The sequence below is a fragment of the Rhinolophus ferrumequinum genome, chromosome 17 (genome assembly GCF_004115265.2).
Source record: "Rhinolophus ferrumequinum isolate MPI-CBG mRhiFer1 chromosome 17, mRhiFer1_v1.p, whole genome shotgun sequence".
NCBI classification, from domain to species: domain Eukaryota; kingdom Metazoa; phylum Chordata; class Mammalia; order Chiroptera; family Rhinolophidae; genus Rhinolophus; species Rhinolophus ferrumequinum.
In genome coordinates this window covers 31844330-31863912 of record NC_046300.1, presented here as the reverse complement: position 1 = coordinate 31863912, position 19583 = coordinate 31844330, and the positions used below count along the sequence as shown (strand labels likewise).

General features: G+C 36.8%; 1 protein-coding gene across 1 annotated transcript in view; it reads left to right on the top strand.

Annotated features, from left to right (window-relative positions):
- Nucleotides 1–2142: 2142 nt before the first annotated feature.
- PIK3R4 (phosphoinositide-3-kinase regulatory subunit 4) overlaps nt 2143–19583 on the top strand; it is a 59134-nt gene continuing 41693 nt past the window's right edge. The window contains exons 1-6 of the mRNA XM_033132883.1: nt 2143–2663; nt 3368–4151; nt 11268–11401; nt 12926–13508; nt 16619–16753; nt 18352–18573. Coding sequence (XP_032988774.1) covers nt 3419–4151; nt 11268–11401; nt 12926–13508; nt 16619–16753; nt 18352–18573 — 1807 coding nt within the window. The 5' untranslated portion in view covers nt 2143–2663; nt 3368–3418. The remainder of the gene's footprint in view (nt 2664–3367; nt 4152–11267; nt 11402–12925; nt 13509–16618; nt 16754–18351; nt 18574–19583) is intronic.

The window sequence follows — 19583 nt, the reverse complement described above, 5'->3', positions numbered from 1 at the left end:
AGATTACACATTTTTGGTAAGAATGCTTCATGTGTGATATTGTATACTTCCCTTTACATTATATCAGGAGCCTCATAACACCTGTGTCCTACTGTTAATAATGTTATGTTTGATCACTTGGATAAAGGGTTTACTGCCAGAGTTTTCCACTATAAAAGATTCATTTTTTCCATTGTTTAATGTGGAAAATAATCTGTAGGTATTCCTTGGGCACCACGAGTCTATCTTGTTGCCCCACAACCTTTTGCCCAATGATCTTGTTATCATCCACTGATAATTTTTGTGGGAAACAATTATTATACTGCAGGTTACAAATTATAATTTCCTTTAATTCCTTTTATAGCTGTTAGCTGACAATCTTCTACAAAAAGAGAAACTATTTATTATTAACTGGAAAGTGGTGTTTACATTACGGATTCTCTTTACTCCTTTTCCTTAGGATGCAAGGATTGCAGAGAGTCTATGTGGACACCTCACAGGATTGGAAGTGCACCGATGAGGTGAGCAGCCCAGGAGAGGTAGGGAATAGAGATCAGGAAGATGAATGTATTTGTTAAGGTAAGGCTAACTATTGTAGCAAATAAATGTCAACATTTCACTGGCATAACACGTAGGAGTTTACTTTTGCTTATGTAAAAGTCCTATGTGGGTATTCCTGTCTAACAAGTGATTTTTCTCCAAGCTGTGTGATTCAGGGACACAGGCTCCTACCATCTTGTAGCTCTGGCATTACCTAAGGCCTTGAAGTCCCCTGCATCCAGGCTGAAGGGAAAGAGAAAGTTAAGAAGGTCGTTCACCTTTAACTGCCTTGACCTGGAAGTAAAACACATAATTTCCACTTGCACTGCAAAGTGAGAGGTTGTCAAATGGCCCTACTGATATTCAAGGGGTGGGGTGGGGCTGGAAAATACAGTTCCTATAGCACAACTGCTTTACAGAAACATCTGTTTTTCTGTAAATGGGATAGTTAGCCACCCCTGATACAATGCAGCTGAGGCAATGGCCAGAGAATAGAAAGTGTTTGCTGTTTTTTCTTCTTTTTACTCTACCAGTGGCAAGCAAAGTTTATGTTTTAATTTACTCTAAAAAGGACTGCGTGAGATTCCTTCAAAGCCCCGATGAGCAGACATTATTGCTATTTAAAAACAGAAGAAAGAGATGGACGGAGAACTGACTCTGGGTGGTGAACACACAATGTAATTTATAGATGATGTGATACAGAATTGTACACCTGAAATCTATGTAATTTTACTAACAATTGTCACCCCGATAAATTAAAAAAAATAACAAAAGAAAGAAAGGAAGGAAGAAAGAAAGAAAGAAAGAAAAAAAGAAATAAAGAAAGAGAAAGAAAGAAAACCATGGAGGTGAGTATAGGAAGCATTGAAAAACATTTCATGAGTTATTCCACAAAATGTAGTGGTGGGGAAAAATAGATGTGGAGAAAATGCAGGAGTAAGTAATCTAAATTGAGACAGATTTATCACATTTCTACTGAAATACCGATACAAGCTACAACAGGGAGCATGTGAAGTGAAAGAAGTCAGAGACGAAAACCACATATTGTATATCATATATGTGAAATGTCCAGAATAGACAAGTCTATAGAAACAGAATATAGATTAGTGGTTATTTAGGGCTAGGAGGGGAGGAGGAATGGGGAGAATGAGGAGTGACTGCTAATAGTTACAGGGCTTCATTTTGGAGGTCATGAAATGTTCCACATTCTGCAATTAGATTATGAGGATGATTGAACAACTCTGTAAATATATAAAAAAATTAATTTGTGTATTTTAATCAAGTGAACTTTATAGTACGTGAATTGTATCTTAATAAAGCTCTTGAAAAATTCAACTTGGGATATACTATTGGCTTTCCTAAATAAATAAGCCTGTGGATTCTCTTTTGAACTATGTTCTGGTGTACTTGGGGTTAAGGGGTGTCCAACAGGTTCTGGGGGATCTCAGAAGCCCGGGAGTTTAGGGAAGGATAGATTGAAAAGCAGGATAGGGAACAGATGTTGTCAAACCTTATTTTCTTCCTTTAGTCGCCCGGAGCGACACCACGCCCCTTCCTCGTCTCCTAGCAACCAGCGCCCGTTTGGTGCTCTTCCTCAAGCCTCACTCGTTCGTAACTTCCGCTCCGCGGCAGGAAGTGAAATCAGAGCCGGCGGCTTTCCCGGGAGTTCGGTGTTTGCGGTGTGTGCAGAGCTGAAAAAGTATTTTTCTGGAACTGGCGGCCTCTCTCTCTCTCCCGATTTCCACCTCCCTGCCAGGTGGCGAGGCCCTCAAGGAGTACAGCGGGCCTCGAGGGTCCAGAGGTCCGCGGGAGTGGAAGGCCAGGCCCGAGAACGTGTGGCCCTTAGGGCATAGTAGGGGGCTGGCGGGGGCAACTCCCTGGGTGTCGGTGCAGCCTCTTCAGCCCGGCTTCATCTGTCTGCAGCGGCCCTGGGAGCTTTCCCATTTCTCCCCCGCGGACCACCCGGATTCCTGGAGATTGGGACTTTCTGTGTCCCTCCCCCAGCGTATCGCCTCCTGCCTTTGAAGGAAGACCTCTCAGATAGAAGACTCACCGGGCTTCTTCCCAGCTCAGACCCTGAAGTGACCCACCATGTCCTCAGTGTGAGCTAGTGACCGACTTGTGATACTTTCCGCAGTCCTAGGGTAAATGTTTATATGTGCGCGTGGCCGTGTGTGTGTGTCTTTATTTCCTGAAAAATCTGAGCTCGGAGAACCCTGAGCTGTGTTTGGCAAGTGTGTATTTTGATTTACTTCTCATTAACATCCCTACCAAGGTTTGTCCCCTGTCGTTGCAAACCAGGCAACTTTGTGTCTTCTGTTAGCTGCGTGGGAATGCACACTAGATTTAGTTTGCGAAGGCCCGGGAGATAATTGATTTTTTGGATGTTAGCCTGATCTTTGAGGAGTTCAGTGACCTATTTGTATTAATATTAGGCCATTCTTAAATCAGTTTTAACTTTTTAATGTGTTTGTGTCCTATGGCCATGACTACGAGTTCTTGGACAAAGACTGTGTTACGTAGTACTGTTTTGACTCCCATAACCCCAAGCACAATACAAACATTTAGTAAAGACTTAGTAATTTTAAATTTTAAATGTCAAAAAATACACATTTTAGCATTTTCAACTATATTGAAGGGGCCTATTTAAATACAGTTCAGCTCCTAGAAAAGACAACATAAAATAACAAGCTCTTTTTAGATAAATGTCCGAAATTTAGAGGCTTCCTAGAAGGGTAGGTACAGTGCTCTCAGTGGAAGAGAAATGTGGTGCATATATCTTTTAGGAAGAGATCAAATAAAGAGTTGTGTTTCATTGCTTGTTTCTTTTTCCTTTGTCTTTTTAAAGAAAATAGGTGTTGTATCCTAACTTACTGACCCAGAGGTGCTTGCTGCCATTATGGGAAATCAGCTTGCTGGCATTGCTCCTTCCCAGATCCTTTCTGTGGAGAGTTATTTCTCAGACATCCATGACTTTGAATATGATAAGAGCCTGGGGAGTACTCGGTTTTTTAAAGTTGCTCGAGCAAAGCACCGAGAAGGCCTGGTGGTTGTGAAAGTCTTTGCAATTCAGGATCCCACATTGCCGTTAACCAGCTATAAACAAGAGCTGGAGGAATTGAAAATCAGGCTTCATTCTGCACAGAACTGTCTACCTTTCCAGAAAGCAGCGGAAAAAGCATCGGAGAAAGCAGCCATGCTCTTTAGGCAGTATGTGCGGGACAACCTCTATGATCGCATCAGTACCCGTCCGTTCTTAAATAACATTGAGAAGCGTTGGATCGCTTTCCAGATTCTGACAGCTGTGGACCAAGCACACAAATCTGGAGTCCGTCATGGGGACATCAAGACTGAGAATGTCATGGTCACCAGTTGGAACTGGGTCCTTCTAACTGATTTTGCCAGTTTTAAACCCACTTATCTTCCAGAGGACAACCCAGCAGATTTCAACTATTTCTTTGACACTTCACGGAGGAGAACTTGTTATATTGCTCCTGAACGTTTTGTTGATGGTGGATTGTTTTCCACTGAGTTAGAATATATGAGAGATCCTTCAACTCCACTTGTAGACTTAAATAGTAATCAGAGAACAAGAGGAGAGTTGAAGCGAGCGATGGACATCTTTTCAGCAGGTATTTGGGTCTGTCAAATTTCCTAAGGGCGTTTGCGTGCATTTATTTTAACTCTTGAACATAGAAACAAGAGTTTTAACTCTTGAACATAGAAACAAGAACATTTTAACTCTTTTTTTTTAAAAAAAAATCTCCATATGTTGAAAAATTAATTTCTTTGTACGTGCTCATACAGTATTTCAGATACATGCAACATTCTTTCATTGGACATGTTTAAGTGCCTGGAAAATGCAAGAGCAGTTCATTCACTCAAACATTTTAAGAAATCCTTGGAGTCTTCTGTATGTGTCAGGCACTGTTTTAAGCCCTAGAGACATAGATGGATAATTATGTCCCTTTTTTCAAAGTGCTTACACTTTAATAGGGAGATAGATACGGTATTGAGAAAGGACATTTCAGTGCACTGTGGCTTGCTGTGGTGGTGATAAGCATAGGGTCCTGTTACAGGAACATGTAGACACTTCATTAATCTGCATGGTGGTGATGGTACGGTACCGTACCCCCCCCGACCCCACCCCCCGCCTGGGAAACCAGGCGGATGGTGCTGCTGGTCCCTGAGCTAGGAGAGACTGGTGCAAGAACAGGTAGGGGTAGGAAGATGACGACGTCTGTGTTAGAGCTGTGGAGTTGCGGGTGTCGGGGGGATTTCCCGGAGAAGACGTGTAACAGGCAGTCGGTTATAAAGGCGTGGGGCGTAGAGATGTGGGATGGAGATGGAGATTTGGTAGTTATCAGGAAATAGAGGTTGTGATTGTAGCCAAGGGAATGAGTTTGTAGCCAGGGAGAGTTTGTAGAGGAGTGATTCTTAAGCTTTTTTTGGATCCCCTTAAAGAATTTGATGAAGTTAGTGGCCTCCTTAACTGGAAAAAAGTACCATGCATTCATATTTATTATTTCACATACACACGCCACATGCGTTTGGGCCATGCTTCAGGTTATCTGTGAACTTCCGGGAGGAGCAGTGGGCTGAGGCTGGTATCCTGAGGAATACCGTATGAACTCGGGCAGCAGGGCCATTTTTTGTAAATTTTGCAAAGGTTGGGTTTAATCTTTTTCTCACCTGTAGGTTTACTACAAAGAAAACATAAACTAAGCTGTATTTTAGGTTACTTAGGAAAAGTAACTTAATGAAGAAGTATATTTTATCTAGGGGGAGCGAATGGATGAGAATTGTTACGCAGGATTGTACCTCTGTTGGTCCATTCAGCTCACTAATATGTGTCCCAAGATAATACCAAGGGTTTTTTGATAAGATAGGGTTAGCCGCAATGCTGTAGTTAGAACAAGTTAGAAATGTAATTCATCAGAGGCCCAACTTTCTTGATTAGTGAATTCATCTAAATTGTTCTTGAACCATGTTTACATTTTAAACTTACTGTTCAGTAACTAGGACTCCGTTAGCTCAGAAATGTAACCACTTTCTAGTTTCAGGGGATCATTTATAATTTGTTTTTTTTTGAGGTATAATCGACATAGACCATTTTGTTAGTTTCAGGTGTACAACATAAGGATTCCCCATTTGTATATATTGTGAAATGATCACCACCATAAGTCGTTAACATCTGTCATCATACATAGTTGCAAAACATTTTTTCTTGTGATGAACTTTAAAAATCTCTCTTAGCAGCTTTCAATCATGCAATATACAGTTTTACTAACTATAGTCATCATGCTGTACATTCTACCCCGTGACTTACTTATTTTATAACTGGAAGTTTGTTACAGTTTTAAAATTTCAGAGCTTGATGAAGAGTTTATATTTATCCTTTCTGTGCACATTATAGTTTTGTAAACTTCAACAAAAGTCTTACTCAGCATTTGTTTTTCCAGACTAAAGAGCCCTACATTGTTTTGGCTAAAGATAGGCCCTTTAATTCCTTTGAAAGAGATGGAGGGGATCTGTCCAACTCCCATGGCTCCTAAGATTTGGTTTATGCTCTTTGAGGTTTGAATGTTACTTTTCCCATCTTGATGCATATCTATCCATGGTTCCTGGCAGCTTGTTTGGGAGAAGTGTATATATTTCTGTCTCTGGTCACATACATGGGTAGAGCTTTTTTTTTGGCTGGATATTTTTCATTCATTCGCTTGACAAACATTTGAGTCTTGATTATGTGTAGACACCGTGTTGTGTAGATGTTGGGAATACAGCCATGAACAAGACTGACAAAGTTTTTGCCTTCATGGAGCTTTTCTAGTGGGGAAGAGATAGACTAAGCAAGTAAATAAGTAAGAAAGTTAGTCTTGGTTAGTGATAAATGCTATAACAATTACTAACAATTGTCATTGTCACCCCAATAAATTAAAAAAAAAAGAAATAAAATTACTGCTAGAAGACAAAAAAAAAAGCTATAACAAAGTATGACAAAGGCTGTAGGGGACTACTTTAGATAAAATGGTCAGGTAAGGCCTCTCTGAGAACATAACATTTGAGCAGACATCTGAATTATAAGAAGGACTCAGTCATGATAGAGACGAGTTGAACAAAGTTCCATAGTAAAGTACTATCCAATAACAGTTCTAGAATAACATTATAAAGTTGCAAGGAAAAAACCCTTTAGGCACCTCTGTATTAGTTAGCTAGGGCTGCCATGACAAAATACCCAGGCTGGAGAGCTTAAACAAATTTATTTCTCCACTTTCTGGAGGCTGGAAATCCAAGATCAGGATGCCAGCAGGGTTGGTTTCTCTTGAGGCCACTCTCCTTGGTTGTATATAGCTGCCTTCTCTTGGTGTTCTCACATGCCTTTTCCCTGGTGTCCCTTCTTCTAAGGACACCAGCCATAATGGATTAGAGTCCCGCCTTTATGACCTCATTTAACCTTCATTACCTCCCTAAAGGCCCTCTCTCCAAGTACAGTCATACTCTAAGATACTGCCTTCAACATTTGAATTTGGGAGTGGGGGAACCATCAGTCCATAATAGCCTCCATTTAGTGGTAAATAGTCATGTAGCTATGTTTCTTTCTGACTTTTTATTTGGAAATAATTTCAAACTTATAAACCTTAAAAACTTGCGAACTTGCAGAAAGAAAAATAGTACATAGAATACTGATATATTTTTTACCCAGAGTCACCTGTTCTTAATATTTTGCTCCGATCGCTTTATTTGTGCCTTTTGTCTGCACTCCCCCCCACATCCCTCCCACCCCCCACACCGCCATGATTTTTTCCTGAATAAGTTACATATATCATGGCCCTTTACTCCTAAATACTTCAGTGTATATTCCTAAGATTAGGGATAGTCTCTTATAAACACTTACATAGTTTCATGTTGCAGTTATCAACGACAGCAAATTTAACATGAATACAGTAATTTACATTTTTTATTCTAATTTTGTATTTGACTCAATAATGTCCCTTAGAGCATATTTCTTGCTTCAGGACAGAACCCAGTCTAGAGTCAGATATTGCATTTCGTTGTCATGTCTCTTTAGCCTCCTTTAATCTATAATATTTCCACAGCCTTTCTTTGTAATTATGACATGGACATTTTTTGAAGAATACCTCTCCCCTTAAATTTTTAAAAATTACTTTCATACTTTTTATTTTTAAATGATAGACTCAAAGGAAGCTGCAAAAATTGTGAAGAACCCTTCCCCTAGCTTCCCTCAGTGGTGACATATTATATGACTAGTACCATATCAAAATCAGGAATCGACATTGGTGCATTACTGTTAAGTAGAGTAGAGACCTTATTCAGTTTTCATCAGCGTTTCCATGCACTGTGTGTGTGTGCCACCCCACCACTTTGTTTTTTTTAATAGAATGTTGTTCATTTGGGGTTTGTCTGTTGTTTCCTTGTGATTACATTCAGGTTATTCATTCTCAGTAGGAATAGTGTATAGGTGATGATGTGTTTTCACGGAATCCTCTGCAGGCAAATGGTATCTGATGGTCAAGGTCTTGCCCAGTTTCTCCCCTTTATAGTTACTTTTGGAAAAAATCCCTTGTAACTAATAAGCAGCCTGTGGGAAGAAACTTTGAGACCATGCAAATATCCTGCCAGTCATCACTGTTCCCTCCTTGATTTGGCATCCATTGATTCTTGCCTGATCCAACCTTTACTGGGATGGTTGTAAAATGATGATTTTCCAACTCCAGTATTTCCTCCACATTTAACAGTAGGCCCTCAATATTCTACAATACTCAGGTGTCTTCCGTTTCCCCTCTTTTATTTCTTTATTATTGGTGTGGACTCGTTAATTCCTGCAATCAGTTTGCTACTATTTTTGGAGGATTTTTAACATGTATGTCCATCCAGGGATATTGGTCTGTAGTTTTCTCGTGATGTCTTTATCTGATTTCGTATAAAGGTAATATTGGCATCATAGAATGAATTGGGAGGTGTTCCCTCCTTTTCTGTTTTTTGGGAGAATTTGTGAAGGATGGATGTTAAGCCCGTTAACATTTGATGGAATTCACCTGTTAAGGCATAAGGCCTCTTGGCTTAGGCTTTTCTGTGTGGGAAGTTTTTCATAACCAATTCAACCTCTTGACTTATATGGCTTATCCAGATTTTCTATTTCTTTTTAAGTCAGCTTTGGTAATCTACTTCTAGGAACCTGTCCATTTCATTTAGGTTATCTAATTTGTTGTCACACAGTTGTTCAACATATTCTCTTACAATTCTTTTCATTTCTGTACAGTTGGTAGTAAGGTCCTTCTTCCACCCCAATCTTTATTGTTCCCTTCCTTCTGTTTGCTTTGATTTCAGTTTACTTTTTTCTTGTTTCTTAACATGCACATTACGTTATTGTTTTGAGTTTCTCCTTTTTAATATGGATGTTTATAGTTATATAGTTATATATTTCCTCATATATTTGTATGTTGTGTTTTTATTTTCATTCATCTCAAAGTATTTTCTAATTTCCCTTTGATGCATTGGTTATTTAGCAGTGTGTTTAATTCCTACATATTTGTGAATTTTTTAAATTTTCTTCAGTTACTGATTTCTTATTTCATTCCGTTATGGTTTGAGGAACATAATTTGTATGATTTCAGTTCTTTTAAACTTATTTAGGCTTGTTTTATGCCCAGCATATGGTCTAATCTGGAGTGTTTCATGTGTACTTGAGGAGGGTTTTGTATTCTGTTGCTAGGTGAGTGTTCCTTTGATGTCTGTTAGATCCAGCTGGTTCATAGCGTTGTTCAGTTCTATTTTCTTGGTTATGATGTTTTTAAGAGGTATTTTTAAGTCTCTTATTCTAAAACTTGACATTATATAGATAGAAATTAATTTAAGAAACTTATTGAGTGTTTATTGTTGTCTTAGTTGATGGAGACTTTTTAGTGAATAAAATAGACAAAAATCCCTTCCTCATGGAGTTTGCATTCTAGTGGGTATATCATAAAGAAATAAATGTTTAAAATGTATAATTTGGGGAAAAACAGCCAGAAAAGGGGCAAGGGAATGTGCCAGGTGAGAAGTGTGGGGTAATTGTGGTTGAGGGCCTTGCAGTTTTAAACTGGGCAGTCAAGAAAACTCTTGCTGCTAAAACGACATTTGGTTCAAGATCTGAAGGAGGCGGAGTTACAAGCCAGGTGGATACTTGGGGCAATAGCATTCCAGGCAGAAGGACCTGATAATAAATGCAAAGGCTGTGAGCTAAGGTTATTTAAGGATCTCTTTAAGACTTGTTAAATGTGTGTTTTATATAATGATTGAATGAAACAGCTTGGTCCTTTTGGGAATGCAAATACTTTTTTTATTCCTTGTTTGAAGATTATGTAAGTGCAAAATGATTGGGTTGTCTCTCCTTCCCTCTCTAATCTTACAGCCACCCTTCTTAGCATTTCTATTTTTATAATTGTGTTTGTTCACTAGTTTATGTCTCCCTTCTTTCATGGGGCAGGGATTTTATCTGCTTTATGCACTACGAGAGCCTAATGTATAGTAGACGCCTAATAACTTTTTTGTTAATGATGAATAAATGAATTGTCAGATATGACTTCCAGTAGTTCCTTATGAACTTAATGTCTGTGAATCCATACTTAGAAAAAAAAAGCCACTGTATTTCTAGGGACTTTTAATCTTTTAATCTATTTATCTCTAAATGTATATGTGTTTATACACACATTCATTTTAAATTATAGAAGTAGAAAGTAATTTTAGTTTTCCTTTATTTTCATTAAAGTTTATTGGGGTAACAATTATTAGTAAAGTTACATAGGTTTCAGGTATGCAATTCTGTAATACATCATCTATATATCACATTGTGTTCATCACCCAGAGCCAGTTCTGCTTCCATCACCATATATTTGATCCCTTTTACCCTCATCTACCACCTCCCTCCCTCCTTCCCCGCTGGTAACCACTAAACTATTGTGTGTCTATGAGTTTTTGTTTCTTCATTTGTTTGTCTTGTTCCTTCGTTGTTTTCAGTTTTATATACCACATATCAGTGAAATCATATAGTTCTCGACTTTTTCTGTCTGACTTATTTCACTTAGCATAATAATCTCAAGATCCATCCATGTTGTCGCAAATGGCACTATTTCATCTTTTCTTATGGCAGAATCGTATTCCATTGTGTATATGTACCACATCTTCTTTATCCAATCATCTGTTGAAGGACACTGGTTGTTCCCATGTCTTACTCACCGTAAAAAAAGCTGCAATGAGCATTGCAGCACATACATCTTTATATAATTTTGATTCAGATTGTTTAAGAGGGAGAAAAATTGAGTGGGCATTTTTTGACTTAATACTTTTAGAAACTGATGATTAGGCAATAAACATTTTCCCTGTATGTCTTGATTGTGGTTATATATTAAAATTTTTAATTCAGTTTACTTTGGGTTTCACCTTTTTTTAAAATCTCTAGCTCTTTTTTTTTTTTAACTTTTATTTATTTTAAGTGTGTTTTTCCAGGACCCATCAGCTCCAAGTCAAATAGTTGTTTCAATCTAGTTGTGGAGGGCACAGCTCACAGTGGCCCATGTGGGGATCGAACCAGCAACCTTGTTGTAAGAGCACCACGCTCTAACCAACTGAGCTAACCAGCTGCTCCTGGGTTTCACATTTTGAGTTTTATGAATTCTCTGAATTCTTCATCTATATTAATGATATCTTGCATTTCATTTTCTAATGGAATTATATCTGCTATTTTCCAGGTTGCGTGATAGCTGAGCTTTTTACAGAAGGTGTACCACTATTTGATCTTTCTCAACTTTTGGCTTATAGAAATGGACAGTTTTTCCCTGAACAAGTGCTAAATAAAATTGAAGATCGCAGTATCAGAGATTTGGTAACTATGCTACAATTATTTGCCATAAAGAATTTAATAGAATTATGTTCTTGTGCATTGGTCCTCTGCTATCTGGAATATTGCAAATTTGGAACAAAGCAATAAAGCCCTATAGACTAATGCAAACAGCTTATTGTTTTTACTTTGTTACGGAGAAATGTACAATTTTTTTTCCCCTTCTCAGACACAGAGCTCATTTGACTTAATTTGTTTATACACATACACACATGCGCACACATCTTCCCTTAATAATCTTTAGCTCTGCTTTGGATAGATTTAGAAGAATGTAAGGAGGTACCTGGGGATTAGAGAGTTTGTCCAGGACAGAACTTGCTGGTAAGAAATGATAAGACATATCTAACGTGAAGGCAGTAGGGAACATCAACTTGAATATAATACAGCAGCATAGGGCTGTTTCATATAAAGAAGCAACTGGCTTTGGATACCTCCCTTGACTCCCAGGGCAGTTCTAGGAGGGCAGATACAGAATCACAAATTAGTATAGTAGAACAGATATAAGGAATTCTGTGGAAGGTCATATAAGCCATTTATACACATTACTGTTTGAGGGGATCTTTTTAAAGCCAGTCAGTATAGGAACCTGATGTTTGTGATGATGGTGACTCTGAGTCATGAAATGCATATGGTATATTTGAAGTATTCTTTAAAAAGTCACGTTTCCTTATTTATAGTACATTTGATTCCCCCAAGTTCAATGCAAGGCTCCTATTTAGAATATATACAGAAAGCTCAAGTAACTTGATATATTTTTTTGGTATTTTAAGTATTTAAATAATGACTGGTACACTGTGAAGGTCTAGGAAAGATTAAACTATGCTTGGTGTATTGAAAAAAAATTTAATTCCTTATGATGTTAGAAAACATAAGATAAATTCTAATTAGGTTGTATCATTTCTAGTGTTTGTAGGATTTAACATCTCTTTCACACTACTTGAAAAATTTAAACCACCAATTCCCTTTTTGACCAGGTCCTATAGCTGCACTAAAACTGTGTGTTCCCTTGGACTTGTGAATATAAGGCTCTAAACCAAAACTCTGATATGTAAATAGATTTCAGGGGTTCTTTGATTCTTTTCAGAATTGTAGCTTTGTAAGCAAAAATCATGTGTATACATTTTTCTATAGAGAAAAATCCCATCGCCTCCCTCAGATTCTCAGTGGTATCTCCTGCTGACAAAAGTTTAAGAATCCTTGAGTTGTGGGCAGCATTATATTATTCCCCTGTCTTAATAAACAGGGAATGTGGAACAGGATGTACCTCTTCCCTATGTGTCTGAGCTATCTGTAATATGTTAGTATGTAATTTCTTGTTGCTTTTTAGGACAATAGTAGAGGCACATGTTACTCAGCAGTCAGTTTCTGAAAGTAGTTTGAAGGGCAGAGATTGAGAAGTACCTTCTCAAAAATCCTTTAAATCACATGTAAGATGCCCTTGTAGCTTTCATCTGGTTTCATTTGCTTTTCCCAAATCTATTTTTCACTCCCTTTTTCCCCTTGGTATAGGTAACTCAGATGATTCACCGTGAGCCGGAAAAGCGGTTAGAGGCAGAAGACTACTTAAAGCAGCAGCGTGGCAATGCCTTTCCTGAAATATTTTACACTTTCCTTCAGCCCTACATGGCCCAGTTTGCAAAGGAAACATTTCTTTCTGCAGATGAGCGCATTCTGGTGATACGGAAGGATTTGGGCAACATCATTCACAATCTCTGTGGACACGACCTGCCTGAAAAAGCAGAAGGAGAGCCGAAGGAAAACGGGCTGGTGATCTTGGTGTCTGTTATCACGTCCTGTCTGCAGACCCTTAAGTACTGTGATTCCAAACTTGCCGCTTTGGAACTGATTCTCCATTTGGCCCCACGATTGAGTGTAGAAATTCTTTTGGATCGTATTACACCGTATCTTTTGCATTTTAGCAATGACTCTGTTCCTAGAGTGAGGGCCGAAGCCTTAAGGACATTGACCAAAGTTCTAGCTCTTGTTAAAGAGGTTCCTCGCAATGATGTCAATATCTATCCGGAATATATCCTGCCGGGCATAGCCCACTTAGCCCAAGACGATGCTACTATTGTTAGACTAGCCTATGCTGGTAAGAGATCATTGTCCAAGGAATAGCCACTCACATTTTGAAGTTAGTGACTATAATACCTCTTGTTTCTCGGATTTCTTTGGGAATTCCTAGAGTTTACTTTGGTCCTTGAATTATTTGTGTACATTTTAGTAGTATTTATAGCTAATCTGTTCCTGGGACTCAACTTTTGTGTGTACTCTCATTTTTGAAGCGATCTTCAGAAAGAATTGTCAAGTAAAAAGAATATAATACAGAATTTTACTGGGGGCATTACACTTAATTGGGAGTAAGAGTCATGTTTACAAGTATATGCTTCTGAGTTAGTGTCTTTAGGCCTTTATAAAGTTCCTCTGAACAAATAAACTTGTTTCAATATCAAGTTTAGGATTTTTAACAGCGATCTATTGTTGAACACGATTTATTTTGCTGGGTAATTTTGTGTTGAAAGAACATCACCTACTAACTTACTGAATTTTAAGGTCCTTTTAGTTAACATAGTGCTTAGGATGTGTGGCTTCTCTGTGATGAGGTGGGTGTGTTGTGTAACCCACCTACATGTTTTACTTGTAATTCTCACTCTTAAAATCACGTAATACAGATTCATGTTTTTAGCTCCCAAGATTAATTCTGAATGCTTTTTTTCATAGAAATGTCATTGAAACATTTACATAATAATTCCATAATTTATTTCTAAGATGTAATCTGATGGCTATCAGGGATTCTGTTTTAAGTCTTTGTAAATAGTACATAATGTGTAGGGATGATGATGTCACTTTTTTGAAAGATACTTACTTAGTTTATTCATTTTACAATTTGTCTGTATTTTAATGGAACATGTGAAAATTGGTCTTTGGACTCTGTCTGGCCTGATTGCTAGGCACATCCACAAAGTGATTGGTGGTAATTGGTTTTTTACTTTTCCTCTATCTATAACTTACTTATTTTTATCTATCTGCCTATTTATTTATGTATGGTTTCTAGTTTCCATAATTGTGTAGGTATGAACTTTAGGCCTAGAATATCCAGGATTTCTTTAAGATATGTCTGAGTTTGTCATTTGTAACAAAATATATTTATAATTCACTTGGTAAATATACATAATGGAGTTAGATAAAATTAAGTAAAAGAAAAGTTTATAGGTTTTAAAAACAAGCTGTATCTTTAGAGTTTCATGACCTGCTTTTGGCCCAGTATGTATCTTGGTCTGTTCTCAGTATGTTAATTAGGTAAGGTTCTGATGTATAGGTACCACATTAACATATTGACATTCAATTACTAATAGTCATAATATAAAAATAATGATACTATTTATTGGAAAACCTGCCATGTGTCAGGGTATCTGCTGCTCAGGGTTGTTGTAAGGGTTAGTTGCAAGAGATACATAGATTCTACGATAAATTCTAGATCCTAAAATATATAGATTCTAAGATTCTAAAATCTGTATATTTATCTATTACAACTAACTCCTTGCAACAACCTTGAGCAGTGCATATGTTATAGTACCTTCAGTTTTCACGTGAGGAAACTGGGAATGGGACAGGTTAAAAAACATGACCCAAATGTATCTGGTCTAATTCTTTCTCAGTTCTCAGAGTTGCTGATCTAGACCTTGAGTTTGAAGCAACCCTGCATTTCTTTGGTCTTCTGCATTTCTTTGGTTCTTTATGATGAGAATCCAGGGTTAGTGCCAGTACCTTACAGTGTCCCTTTGTCGTGGCTTGGAGCATGATAAAGCTGCCCTTTTTTATAGAGCCAGAAATCTATTTGTACTTGTGTGGTTAAATATAATTAAACCACACATGCCAGTAATTATAACGTTTAAAATCAGTTTTTAAATTTCTTTTACAATATTCTTTTTTAACTCAGATGCTAGTATAGATTTGTGTCTTGTGTACACACTTTCAAGTGCTTTGTGGTTTATAACCTTAAATGGGGAAATAAGCATAGATCTACTTAGATTTTAGAGGTTCATTGAAAAGTAAGAGACTTTTCCTAATAAAGATATATTCATTAAAGTGGGGATATTCATCTAGAATTTTTAATTTTATCAGAGGATGTCCCAGAATTTCCCCATCTTTAGGGTGAGCAAGGATTACAGGGTATTGATATCTTGCTTACTTAGAGGTAAATTTTGTTCTGTTCAGAACAGGGTCGAAACTGGGAGGGGTGTGGAGGGGGACTCCAAGATGAAAGGAATACCTATATTCAGTAGACTCAAAAATCTCAACTATTGCGAGACGCATCTCAATTTGAGATGTAAAAAGTAAAGAAAAAGTGAGTCCTAGAATAAATAAAATAATGTAGTTAAACTTTATGTTCAGTGCTGTTCACTGCTAAGAAGGAAAAGAGTGGTCTGGCTGGTATGGTCATATGTTAAGAAGCACAGAAGTGGGAGAGAAGGAAGGGAGAGACAGGAATAACTAAAAATGGAAGGAAGAAGAAGGTACAAGCAATAGAGTAGATATAATTAATAGCAAATGATAGAGCAGAAATTAGAAGAAGGTACTTTCACAGTGGTGAGGAGTATCAGATAGTCTTAATAGATTATCAGACAGAAAAAGGAAAAAATACAACTGCACAGTCTCACACTTTGGTTCACCAAGAACTTCAGAGTATCATTTGTAAAGCAATCCAACAATGGTTGATTCAGTTTGGTAATGGCTCTTTGAAGTAGATGTGACTCATTTACGTGTGAGGAAACTGAGACTCAGATTGGTTAAGCAGCCAACTAATAAGGGGCAGGGTTTTGAGCCAAGGTCTGTGTGATTCCAAAGCCCAGCTTGATCTGTTATTTTCATGTGAATGTTTGTAGTCTAATATCAGATACTGTTGAAAGAGTAGGTCGCCATAGAAGGATTACTTTTTTTTTTTTTTGCCTCAATAGATTTGAGTGCAAAATTTTGAGTTATTTTTATATATTTTTAAAGATACGTAAGTTTCATTATTAAAACTGGTAGTTTGAGGATGGTTATGAAATTAGTCACTAAAATATGATTAGGTTAAGTGCTAAATTGAAAAGTTCTACTTTTTATCCTTAGTTTTATGATTAGTATTTTTATGTATAAATAATTAGGGAGGAAGCGTTATAAACATTAAGATTATAATTACAGTTTTTCTTCCTTTTATAGAAAACATAGCTCTGCTGGCAGAAACAGCTTTGAGATTTCTGGAATTAGTACAATTAAAAAATCTCAATATGGAAAATGACCCAAATAGTGAAGAAATAGATGAAGTGACCCATCCCAATGGAAATTATGACACAGGTAGTATGGTTTTCTCTTATAGATTTCTTGTTATTAGAATGAATTGCTAACATGAACTTTCAATACATTATTATTTGTAATTTTCATGTAAGATGAAAGAATACCAGGTGTATGGATGAGAAGGGTCCCTGTTTTCTGATGGTTCTCTCTGTTCTCGAACACTGTTATCTAGCCAGAAAATGATCAGCCTTTTGCCACAGATTGTAAGCTTAATTGATTTGCAGCCAGAATTGTGTCAACAGTAAGGCTAGCTGAATTATATTATTCTTAACAGGTAAAAAATGGAAACATCATAGCTAAAGAATTGAAACCGTCTCTCCTTATGTGAATATTATGAGTATCCTCTATTGTAAACTGTTTATTTCATACTATCTATCAAAACCCATTCCTTTTACTGTTAAGGAACAGATGTGATGGTAAACTCTTTGAGGTCAGAGTTCCTGTCTTAAGTTCCTTTACATCCATCCAGCTCTTAACAGGCCTTTAGTTAGTATTTATTGAGTTCAAGATTTAGAAGTGAGATAATATACTTAGATCTGTTCCAAGGTGTTTCTAGTTGAGAAAAACTAGAGAAACATAGTTTTCAGATTTTATGCTGTAGACAACTGTAATGGCTCTGTTACTTGTTAAAATGGCATCATTTTTAGATAGAATGATTATCTGCAGTTGAAGACAATGAAATAATTTTGAACTTACAGAAGGATGTATCAGAAAGGAAATCCTCACTTTTTCCATGGAATTACTTAGAAAATAATACTGTTTTATGTTCTATAACCAGGTAATTGGACATTTTTAGATAATGAAGTTAAGTGTTAAAACTTTTTGGGAGTTAATCTGAAATTTTTCTTAATGTGGACATATATTTTGCCATTTCCCTTGACAGTGGTTGCATCAGCAGTGGCCTCTGCTCTCATTCATTTAGCCACTGGCTAATTGTTAAACGTAGCTCTGCATTAGGCAGTTTTGTGTCTGCTCTAAGCACTGGGATACAGGAGTGAGTGAGACAAAAGATCCCTGCTCTTGAGCTTACATTTTAGTAAGGGAAAGACAGACAGCTAAGTAAATAAATAAATGAAAAGGGGAGGGTGGGTAGGAGATAAGGTCCGAGAAGAAGGCAGTGGCCAGATTTAGCCTTGACAAGACTCGCAGTGTATTTTCTGGCTTTCTGAAATACAACAAATTGATACTTAAAAATGCTTTCTAAAAGTATTGCCCTATACCATCGGATTATATCATGAACTAGTCTAGTATTTTCAGGTCCTTGATTAGGTTGATCTTATTGCAGCAGGATGATCGCCTTTCCGCTGCTTCCCCATAGTTTCCTCCTTGAGCTTCATAAATAGAGCTATTTGATTAGTGAGATAGCAATCATACTTGTGGCATCACCTTATTAGGATGTTTTTCAGTTTCATATTTCAGTTTCCTATCTATCGTATCCTTCAGAGCTTTGAATAGTGGAAAAACTTGGTTATTGTAGACTTTCTATGGTGGCTTCTGTCATCATTCTATTTCTCCAAGGAGTAAGAAAGAAGTGTGAGTCTATATGTATAGAGGAAAAAAGAATTGAACCTATCTTTACTTTTGTTTTTTTTTTTTAGAGCTCCAAGCCTTACATGAAATGGTGCAGCAGAAAGTTGTCACCTTGCTAAGTGACCCTGAAAATATCGTGAAGCAAACTTTAATGGAAAATGGAATAACACGGCTGTGTGTATTCTTTGGACGTCAGAAAGCCAATGATGTTTTATTGTCCCACATGATTACTTTCCTAAATGATAAGAATGATTGGCATCTGCGTGGAGCTTTTTTTGATAGTATAGTTGGTATGTTGTCTTTTTTTTTTTAATTCATCTTTAAGATTTTAAATTATCTTCTCAAACAAATACTTCCATGCAATCTGAAAGGTGACAGTACTATCAAATTTTATTAATAATGAAATGAGTTCCTAGTATTTCTGTCTGTCATCATAGTGCTTTTGGGTGATAGAAGTATTTTAGTTGATCAAGGCATTGGTTAATTAAACTGATACATCCACATGAAGGAATACCACGTGGTCATTAAAAACTGTTTTTTAAAAGAATATTTAATGACATGGGAGAGTATCATGAAATATTATTAAAGTGACTGAAGTAGGTTGTAGATCTATTTAAAGTATGATTCCAGTTGTGTAAAGGTAACAATGACAAATCATACATATTTATAAAGAAGGCTGGAATATATTCGGTGTGAATAGTGGTTATCTGGGGCTGGGATTGTAGGTGATCGTTTTCTATATATTTTCCTGTATTTGTCAAATTTTCTACAATAAACATAGCTTTTACAATCAGAAAATAACAGTTAAAGTATAATTATAATTGAAAATCAGCATAATTAGAAAATTAACACAGGTTGCTTTGTGTAAACTGAAAATTTGAAAAACTAAGTTGCTTTTTGCACTCTATTTTTCAAAATGTTGCAATTCTTGATTTTCAGATTTATCTAAAGAGGAAAGGTATATTTTATCTGCATGACTCCTATTACATTTAGATTTAAAATTAGATATAAAGTGGACTTTATTTTGAGTAGGTTGTCACTTTTGATAAAGGATTTAATATTTTTCTTTTTGAATAACAACTGATTCCTTTCCATCTGATTGTACTATCTTTTTAATTTTAGATTTGGTCAATTATGAAATACTATATACTAAAGCCATGCTATTATGATTACCCACTAACCTATTTTATATCAATTTAGACATGATCATAATAGCCTGTGTGTTAACTCAAAAGTTTTAAAGACTCTTCTACACATTGGAAAGTTTCGCTGGTATTCACACTTTATCATGTAGTAGCTG